The 10,159-nt window shown below is 39.4% G+C and overlaps 1 protein-coding gene across 1 annotated transcript; it reads left to right on the top strand.

Annotated features, from left to right (window-relative positions):
• The first annotated feature begins 138 nt into the window (after window positions 1–138).
• acsl5 (acyl-CoA synthetase long chain family member 5) lies at window positions 139–9,881 on the top strand. The gene is made up of 22 exons (XM_004556768.4): window positions 139–295; window positions 1,015–1,073; window positions 1,652–1,817; window positions 1,917–2,028; window positions 3,222–3,286; window positions 3,400–3,501; window positions 3,603–3,702; window positions 3,979–4,157; window positions 4,306–4,338; window positions 4,430–4,481; window positions 5,314–5,387; window positions 5,540–5,617; window positions 5,687–5,821; window positions 5,943–6,077; window positions 7,035–7,130; window positions 7,409–7,481; window positions 7,601–7,689; window positions 8,071–8,187; window positions 8,910–9,053; window positions 9,132–9,233; window positions 9,334–9,405; window positions 9,714–9,881. The coding sequence occupies exons 3-22, from the start codon at window positions 1,662–1,664 to the stop codon at window positions 9,849–9,851; spliced, it is 2,052 nt and encodes a 683-aa protein (XP_004556825.2). The 5' UTR covers window positions 139–295; window positions 1,015–1,073; window positions 1,652–1,661; the 3' UTR covers window positions 9,852–9,881.
• The last annotated feature ends 278 nt before the right edge of the window (window positions 9,882–10,159 follow it).

A 10,159-nucleotide genomic window follows, 5' to 3' on the forward strand; every position in this document is an offset into this window, starting at 1 on the left:
TATTTAAAGAATGTGGGCTAAATTCATAAAGATTTTTTAGGGGAGAAATGAAAAGTGAAAACTGTTGTAACTCTCCCGGGTGTGTTGTCTGCTTATGCAGGGCTGCAAGAGCCAGATAAGGCAGGTCGAGCCTTGCTCTGTGCAGAGGAGTTCTCACACCTGTGTGCAGTTTAAGGTGCTAATGACTGCAGGTGGGCAGGCTGTACATTAGTGGTGTTGCTTGCTTCAGCTGTTTTTTCTCCAGGGGATGAGTCGGCTCAGCCTGGTCCCCAACTACTGCCGCTAATCCCACCAGGTAACTTTTAATGAACCTATTCCCTTCATCTCACTGCCTGACAAAATTAACTCATTCGCACAAGAAAACCTGTTAGAAGATCAGCACTGTGTTCCTTGCTTTAAGTGAATTGACAAAGCTAGGTGTGGTGATTGTTTGTCAGACATGTGTTCTGTACATACAGATAAAAGTTTCACAAGTGAGAAAATGCACAGATAATTCAGTGAATTCATTGGTATCCTTCAGTATTGCTGTTTGATGTTTCATTTCACCATTACTGACTGTAACCTGATGATAAGATGAGCAAATGTGAGGTGGCGTTTCCTTTTATCTAATCTCTTTCCAGTGATTTCAACACAATGCAATACACCTTGCACTGTCTGACAATATCCATGGTTAACTTATGGGATTTAAACACATGAAAGAATCAAAATTGAGCTTGATAAACGGGAGATAAGAATAGTGCCCTTTTCACCAAGTGCAACCTCTTGGATTTCCCAGTGTACACACAAGTTTTATTGATTTGGACAGAAATCAAAGAAATTTTGTGGTTGTAAGAGCTGATGGTTGAAAGGTAGTTTAATAAATTGCACAATGTACACTTTAATACAAGACAGGTTTTGATCTCTGTGATCATGTTCTTTTTTTTATCAGCGGAGGTGATGGTGGTCAAGGTTCAAAGGTTTTGAAGTCTCATGCTCATTCATTTTTATGGGTTCTTATTCTGTGTTGCCCTTCAGAGCAGAGGAAGAAGATCTGCTGTGAGCACATGCCACGCACCTCTAAGGACCAGCAGCAGGTAGGAGAACCTGTCGCTATTTCTAATTGTGTTGGTTAATTTCTAAACTATCATTAATTTTAGGACCTGTTCTTAAAAATCTCATTATAAATGTGTCAATAGATTTGTTGCACAAAAGGTAAAATATTTTTAAATGCACCTGCTTGACTGTTCAGTTGTCTTAATTAACATCTTTACCTAAGTGCAGTTCAGCAGTTTGTCACAACGGTCAAGAAACCTTCCTATGCTTAAAGTAAAATGGCCATTAAAGCATGGATTTATGTTCTTCTCATTTTAGGTGTTTATAAATATTCTGCAGCACTTACTGTCTTTACACTGTACGGGCTGTAATTCTCTCTTGACCTTTTTATGGGTTGGGCTCTAACTTGAGTGACTAGAATAACTTGCACAATTCATGTTGACTTTGAACTTTATTTATGGGCACAATATCGAGAGCAGTGTGAAGGAGCCCAGATGCATCACAATGATGTATAGTTTAGCTTAGCTTTTAAAGAAACTTGACTTACATTTGATCAAATAGTAAAGACCTGGAGGTCTAAATCTTTATAAATCCACAACATTGTTCTGTATCCCTGCAGACTCTCCACCATGGACTTCATCTTCCACTTCCTGTTCTCTCCACTCCCAACCCCTATAATTGTCTCCTTGTTCGCTTTGGCCGCTGCCACCCTATTTTACCTGAACACTCGACCAAGTCCCATCCGGTCCCCCACTGACCTCAGCTGCCAAACTATGGGTATCAAGGTAAAAGTCAGAAAACTGTCAGATCTTGTCAAATATGACTGTTAAATTGGTGCATAATCTGCTACAGAATGTCACAGTGTCTCTGTTTGAAATCCTTAGGATGGTGCAAGAAAGTCTGCTTTGTTGGAGGATAACAACAACCTGATATCATATTACTGCAAAGATGCAAAGACACTCTATGAGGTTTTTCAGAGGGGTCTGAAGGTTTCAGGTAATATCACTGAATTTGTTATATGCATCTTTTACAAAACAAATCCCAATGTTGCCTAGCTTTCTTTTGAGGTTTAATGAGCATGTTTTCAGTCTGCCTTGATAAAGCTGGGTGGTAGAAATGGCAAAGGTTACAATGTTATCAGTTCATGTTATCCACGGTTCTGGTTATCTTATTTTGGATATGGATTAAAACCTGATAACATACAAAATGATTTAATTAACCGAAGACCTAAGAAAGTTCTCCAGTCTTAAAGTTGGCATCTACCTGTCCCTTATACTTGGTGGTTAGTTTATTCTGAATTTAACTCCTCTGTACAATTTCTTCAGATAGGAACAGTAATTCCACTTGGGCGTGACCCTTTTGTGGGTGTGGTCTTAGTCCAAATCCAAAAAGAACTCAAAGTTCTTTAAAAAAATAAAAAAGATCAAACCTCGATCTGACTTAACTTCCATATGTATGCTGCAGGTTTAAGCTAAACACTCTTCTGGTAGTAATGAATATGCAGAGTATGTGTGATGTAGTGATGTGTGTGGATGGTGAAAATGTGCCATTTATAAGGAATAAATGTAACAAACAGTTGTATAGGCTTTGCTGTTCATACTTCAACTGTATAAATCCAAACATGTTAATTTCAAACACCGATACCCTTTATAAACATTAATAGGCATAACTGTTTAAAATGTGTACAACTATAAATAAATAAATAAAATAAAAGTCAAAAATTGGTACCTAAAAACAAAAAGGTATGTAAAAGGTGCATGTAAATTTAAGCGTTCATGTGAAGTTCACTGGAATAAAAGGGGTCGGCAGCCCTATGCTTTTGGCCACGCCCTCTTCTCAACGCTGACAGGCGTCTTAATTGCGCAAGAATGACGTAGAGCGAGGCCTTGCTAAAGAAGAAATCACAATAAACCAAATTACTAGTCGGGCTCATAAGTGGGATAACTCTTGTGCTGAACACGGCATAAAATATGTAGCATAAAGCATTTATGCTCTGTTTAACAAGACAGTTTTTCCAGGCAGGAAAATGCTTCTAAAGGGAAAACTCAGAAACTAGATGCTGCTTCTCCCAGCTGAGAAATGGAAAAACTTGAGTATATACATAAACTAGTTAACTCTCATATTGATTGCATTCCTTTAAGCACCTTGACAGTGTTGTGAAGCTCACGTTAAATCTCTTGTTGTTCCAGGTAATGGACCATGTTTAGGCTACAGAAAACCAGGAAGACCATACCAGTGGCTGAAGTACCGACAGGTAAAAGGATCAGCATCTGGGGGAAAACATTAACACCAGCTGTGAATTTCAGTTCATACTCACCACCCCCCCCCCCCCCCCCCACCCCCCCCCCCTCTCGCTCTCTCCAAAAGGTGACTGACAGAGCAGAGCACCTGGGATCTGGGCTTATTCATAGGGGTTTGAAGCCAAACTCTAACACCTTTGTTGGTATCTTTGCCCAGAACAGACCTGAGGTCAGTGAAGTTTAGATTTATTTATTTATTTATTTATTTATTGTCTTTTCAATGTGATCAACATGCTGCAAATGTCTTACTGTTTCATTGGTCACTTGCAGTGGGTTATTGGTGAACTGGCATGTTACACCTATTCAATGGTAGTTGTTCCCCTGTACGACACGCTGGGTCCGGAGGCTCTTGTGTTTATTATCGACCGAGGTAATTGAGTTTCTCTTTGAATCCAATTCTGCTAATTAGAGCTGGGTGGAAGTCCGGTATCTCCCTGATCCCTACAGGGATCTGTGACTTTCCATTAATCTTTTCTTTTCCAATGTGCTCCTTCAAACATATTTTGCTTTTGATTTTCTGATTTAGCTCTGGAAAATTTATAAGTGGCATTAGATTGAGGCATTTGTCTCAAATTGTACTGGTTTCAATTTGAACAATAGCCTTCTAATTTAATAAGAGTCCAGCTGATGTTTTGCTCTGTTTCAGCTGAGCTTTCCACAGTGCTTTGTGACAATCAAAAGAAAGCAGAAACACTCCTGCAGAATCGGGAGAAAGGCCAGACTCCAGTCCTCAAAACCATCATCATTATGGACTCTTTCAACTCCGAGTTGGTCGAGCGAGGAGCAAAGTGTGGTGTGAACATTGCATCCTTGGAGGAAATGGAGGTAATGCACGCTGAGCACAAATAGTGGTTTACAGATGAGTCATTGCTTTTGTTTTCTCCTCGCTTGGGAACTAACATTTAAGATCTGTACTAAAACTGCTAGAAGACATTCAGCATTATTGAAAACATGCTTTGTTTTTATTCTCCAGGCACTGGGGAAAAGTAATCCTCAAAAGCCAATCGTAAGTTTCTGATACAGCCATGTAATGAAATTCATTTGAGTCTTAAAAACACTGCACACTGTTCTGATGAACTGATTTCATGTTCCAACAGCCACCAAAGCCAGAGGACCTCAGCATTGTTTGTTTCACCAGCGGCACAACAGGTAATGGTTTTACTTAAGAATATCAAAGTCATTTCCTGCAGGAATTAAATCATTTAGGAAACTTGAACTTGATGAAAGTTAAATCCAAATTTAATATAACAAGACAAAGTGGCAATGATGAAGGTGATAATTAACCACAATATGGAAAGGATGGCAAACTTGGTCTCAGTGAGGGTGGGAACCCTTTGGAAGGATTGCTATAAAATTATTTTGCACTAATTTTGGTGACTCACTGGACTTCCCCGTGAGTACAAACACGAAGTTAACACTTGTGGTTTGAAGCAAAATATGTTGACAGATGGAACCTTTTAACCCCTTTTTATGAATATTATGTCTTTACCAGGAAGAAATGAGGTGTTTATTATCCTGACTGATCAACAATTTGCAACAAATGTTTTTTAAATGTACATATCTCCTTAGCCTGCAGCCAACCTGTATATTTGACACATAATTATTTGGAATAGAATTCAACTTTATTGTCATTGCACATGCACAGGTACATGGCAACGAAATGCAGTTTGCTGGGGGGGGGGGGGGGGTTGTTGGTTTTTTTTTTTTTTTTTTTTTTTTTTTTTTTTTTTTTTTCAGGGGGACCTGCACCTAATGAATTGCCCATTAAAATGAATCAAATCCTTAGAAATGTTTTGTCAAACTGTCTTTAGGAAATGTGTCTTGGTATCATGATGGAAGCATGTAAGGAAAATATGTTCTTCCTGGCCTATTATTCAAAGCAGTTGTGAAGGAAATGGTGTGAAAACATTTTGGGAGAAGTGGATAGCACTACGTTTGATGTTTAGGCTTTTAAGGGTAAATCATTGTACTCATTTGTCAGGAAATCCCAAGGGAGCAATGCTGACCCATGAGAACGTGGTCGCCGATGCTGCAGGTGTACTCAAAACCATTGAGGTACATGAAAAGTGGAGTGGTTTTTGATGTTTTTTTTTTTTTTTTTTTTTTTTTTTTTTTTTTTTTCTTTCCCCATTCTAAATGTTGGGGTGGAAAAAAAACTCGTGTAATGAGCGAAAATTTGTGCTAACAGAGCTTCTGTGTAAATGCAGGTATCGATGATTCCAAACACCCAGGATGTCACAATTTCATTCCTGCCATTGGCACACATGTTTGAGAGAGTCGTGCAGGTAAGGTCCATACTTGATCATCCTTCAAAGTTCTCTTTAGGTGTGCTAACTTTATTTTGTATTTTGCAGACGGTGATGTTTGGTGCTGGAGCTAAGGTGGGATTCTTCCAGGGTGACATCAGACTGCTGCCAGATGACATGAAGACACTGCAGCCCACCCTCTTTCCAGTTGTGCCTCGACTTCTCAACCGTATCTATGACAAGGTGGGTGTATGTGTGTGTAAGCTAAACAGCTCACATTCCTTTTAAATATACTACAAAGAATTAACACAACACAACTCCAGTTTCATTGATATCAAGTGCACAAATTTTCTTTGACTCTTAGGTTCAGAGCGGAGCCACTACACCTTTCAAGAAATGGTTATTGAACTTTGCAGTGGAGAGGAAATATGCAGAGGTGAAGGATGGCATCATCAGGAAGAACAGCGTATGGGACAAGCTCATCTTCAACAAAGTCCAGGTACTGCTTCTGTTTGAATAGCTGTAGTTCTCAAGGGACACACACCTAATAAAAACACAAGCATCAGAGTAAATTGTGTGCACTCATGGCCACTTAATTAAGTACAGCTGAACAGCTGCACTTAATTTAAGTCAAGCATCTGGTGAGCCAGTCACATGGCAGCAGCCATGCATTTATGTTCAGAGTTCAAACTGATGATCTTTAAAGGGAAGGAAGGTGTTTTTAAAAATTCTATGAACGTGGCATAATTCTTAGTGTCAGACAAGACTGCTTAGTATTTCAGAAACTGCAGAAATGCTGGGGGCTTTTTTTTTCCCCCCTCCCCACACACTGCCATCTTTGGGATGTAAATGACCCCAAAGCGCTTTACAGTACATTCAGACACACACACACTGGTGATGGCAAGCTACCTTGTAGCCACAGCTGCCCTGCCCACAGATTAGTGGCTGACCTGCTCTGCTACCTGAGCTACAGCCACCCCATTGTACACATTTTCCAGCAGAATAACACACAATGTCATAAAGCACAAATCATCTCAAACTGAACATGACAGTGGATTCACTGATGTCAAATATCCTCCAGTCATTAGATCCCAATCCATACACCTTTGGGATGTGGAAGAGGATATCATGGATGTGCGACTGAATCTGCAGCAAGCCTGTGACAGTTATGCCAATATTGACCATAATCTTGACTAGACTGTATGGCAAAAAGAATTAAGCAGAAGGGGATCCAACCCAGCACTAGCAAGGTCAAGTCACTGACTGCATGTTGAATTGTCAGTGGGTAATTGACTGTGCAAAAAGGGTACACGGTTCATGAGGAAATGGAGACGTTTTGGGACTTTGCATTCACAGGGAGGACCCCCTGATCTTCTAGTTAATGTAACCTTCCCCTTAAATATTCAAAAGCTGCAATGCATTCACTAAAAGTATATGTGCTCAACCTTTCTTTTAGGAGTCTCTAGGGGGGCGTGTGAGGGTCATGGTGACTGGCGCAGCACCCATATCTCCCTCTGTTCTCAAATTTCTCAGAGCTGCTCTGGGTTGCCAGGTAATAAACACTTTAATCCTGTGTGTGTGTGTGTGTGTGTGTGTGTGTGTAGTTCAGATTTCTATGACTCAGGTAGTCTCTTGATATTGAAATGTACTATAAGATGGTGGTAGACTTTCAAGGGCTTTGGTACATGTTGTTTTCCTGTAAACATGCACATCTTGTTAAAATAACAACATTAAAAGTGAATTAGGTCCAAGAACAGGAGGTTCCACAATGGTATCTTACAGATTTAAGATTGTAATCACAATGTTCACTTGTTTTATTGGTCCCCTTAGATCTTTGAGGGGTATGGTCAGACCGAGTGCACAGCCAGCTGCACGATCACCATGCCATGTGATGCCACTGCAGGTACATGGCACAGAAGCATGCTGAGTTTATCATCACTTCCCACTTCTCACTGACATTTTGTGTTTAATGTTATTTTCATCTTAAACATTTGGTTTTGTTTTTTGTTGCTCCTCCTATAGGTCATGTTGGGGTGCCGTTGCCTTGCAATTTTGTGAAGTTGGTGGATGTTGAAGATATGAACTACTTTGCTTCAAATGGTGAAGGAGAGGTAGGCTTTTTGCAATTCAGACAGTGAGGCTTTGGGATATTTAAACCTGCAGCAAGAGCAGTTTAATCTGAAGTACTGAGGTAAGTTCAGTAATTTATCCAAGCATATTCTTAAAGAGTAAATAAGAGTAAGTTTTTAAACATCATCACTTGTCTCAAAAGTAAATAGACTAAGTTGTAGCCTATAGTTAACCGTATAGTTCTGCATCTGTTTTCGCCATGAATTAAAACAGGTGGGTGGGCAATAGTTTACTTCTGGTTTGACTGGTTGTTTGTTTTTTTTAAAGGGAAAAGTGGATAAATGCATGGATGGGTTAAATAAAAAAAAAAGAATGTTCTACTCATCCTGTAATTTCATTACTTTTTTTCTTCTTCTTCCCAGGTCTGTATCAAGGGCAACAATGTGTTCAAGGGGTACTTAAAAGATCCAGAGAGGACTGCAGAGGCCTTGGATGAAGAGGGTTGGCTCCATACTGGAGACGTTGGGAAATGGCTTCCGGTAAATAGTCCAGCCATTTTTAAGTCTGACTAAAAGTACGACCACATGCTTTCCTTCCATGTACCCATCATATAGAACACAAAGTTTAGTAGAAAATGAGGTGGAATCAGAGTTTAAGAGCTCAAAGGCTCTTATAAGTGAGCTACTAAATTTGTTTTTTTTTTTTTTCTTTTCACTGCTTGCCCTGGAAGACATGATGGTTACACTGCCTGACAAGAATGTAGGGGCTTTCTTGAGGTTCTGCCATTTAAAAGGATCAGACTGACCTTGAGGTGCTTGTTCTCTTGCATGTTAAGTTTAGTGAAGACATCAGCAACTCATTTATCTGTCAACTAAATGTAAATCTTCAGCAAGAGATGACTGGCTCTTGAAAGTACTGGGGATTCAAGGGGAAAGTTGGATCTGTTTTAATATGGGGAGGGGGAAATTGTTTTTTTGGTAAAATTAAATATAACAACATACAAGCTCCATCACTTTAGAAGTACTGGTGAACAGAATGGGGGTTTTTGCTTTTCCTGCAGGCTGTAGCTTTTGGAGTGTTATTGGTTTTCAAGGAACTCTTACCAAGAAACCAACATGACTTCCATTTAAAAATGTTTACTTGAAGCTCAGGAACAATGCTTTCCCAGATGTGGACCATTATTTTAATGAGATGTAGGGACACACAACTGTTCAAATCACGCTCCCATTCTCTGATCTGGCCTGGTTTTTGTTTGTGGCAGAATGGAGTTCTCAAGATTATTGACCGGAAGAAGAACATCTTCAAGCTGGCTCAAGGAGAGTACATCGCACCAGAGAAGATTGAGAATGTGTATGTACGCAGTGCACCAGTGGCACAAGTGTTTGTGCATGGAGACAGTCTACAGGTAAATCTTTGGGCACCTTTGCTATGTATACACAGTGGATAAAATTCACCTAGACTACACTGTCTTCTTTGTCTCTAGTCTTGCCTGGTTGCCGTTGTGGTCCCTGATCCTGAAGTCCTGCCAGGTTTTGCTAAAAATCTTGGCTTTCATGGTTCCATTGAAGAACTCTGCAAGATCCCTGTAATGTTTTTCTCTTGCAAGTTTTGTAACACAATCGTATAAACTTGAAATGACTTGCTGAAAAAAAAAAAAAAAAAAAATTATTTGTCTTTGTCTGCAGGAAGTTAAGAGGGCAATTATTTCAGACCTGACCAAACTAGGAAAAGAAGCAGGACTCAAGTCCTTTGAGCAGGTGATGACTCATCCTTTATTGCAAAAATGAAACTGCTGTGTAATGTCTTGGGAAGTTGGCTGTTATCCACATTATCAACACCTTTTTGGAGGTTTTCTGCACTTCTCAGTAACCTGGCTTTTATCACCCTCTAATGGTTAAAATGTGCAAAATCAGCTAATTCTTGTCATGTGCCCCAAAATGTCAATTTTCTTAATAATTATTAGCCTGTTAATCTTTAGTTTACAATATATGCCATAACTTGAGAAATGTAACATTAATTTGCTTTCTATCATGGCTAACATTTTCCATTTTACTAACTCATGCAGGTTAAAGATGTGCACCTCCATCCTGAGCAATTCACCATTGAGAACGGCCTGTTAACCCCCACCCTTAAAGCAAAGCGGGCTGAGCTCAAAAACCTCTTCCAGTTTCAGATTGACCAACTTTATGCTAAAATCCAGTAACCTGAATAAACAACTTAAGACAAAAGACAAGCAGTTATTTTCCATCATCTGTCAAACTTTATAGAATGGTGACTTAAACATTGGTTTTAATGCGTTGGTTTTTTCCCCTGGTTTTTTTTTGTTTTTTTTTGTTTTTTGTTTTTTTTTTAATAACATTGAAGAGCACTGAAATGATGCGGTTTTGTTGGCACCAATTCACTTACGTTATAGCTCAAGTGAATTATCGAGTTCCAGTTAAAGGTTGAAAGGTCACCTAAGTTGAGGAAATGGGTTTGGTGAACTTGGTACAATCTAATAAGAATAAACTG

The sequence above is a fragment of the Maylandia zebra genome, linkage group LG8 (genome assembly GCF_041146795.1).
Source record: "Maylandia zebra isolate NMK-2024a linkage group LG8, Mzebra_GT3a, whole genome shotgun sequence".
NCBI classification, from domain to species: Eukaryota; Metazoa; Chordata; class Actinopteri; order Cichliformes; family Cichlidae; genus Maylandia; species Maylandia zebra.

Excerpts from the sequence above, each read along its gene's own strand:
- acsl5 (XM_004556768.4), top strand. The coding sequence starts at position 1,662 with ATGGACTTCATCTTCCACTTCCTGTTCTCTCCACTCCCAACCCCTATA. Across the intron at positions 4,339-4,429 it reads GTAATCCTCAAAAGCCAATC|CCACCAAAGCCAGAGGACCT; the intron begins GTAAGTTTCTGA and ends ATGTTCCAACAG. Across the intron at positions 9,054-9,131 it reads TGCATGGAGACAGTCTACAG|TCTTGCCTGGTTGCCGTTGT; the intron begins GTAAATCTTTGG and ends CTTTGTCTCTAG.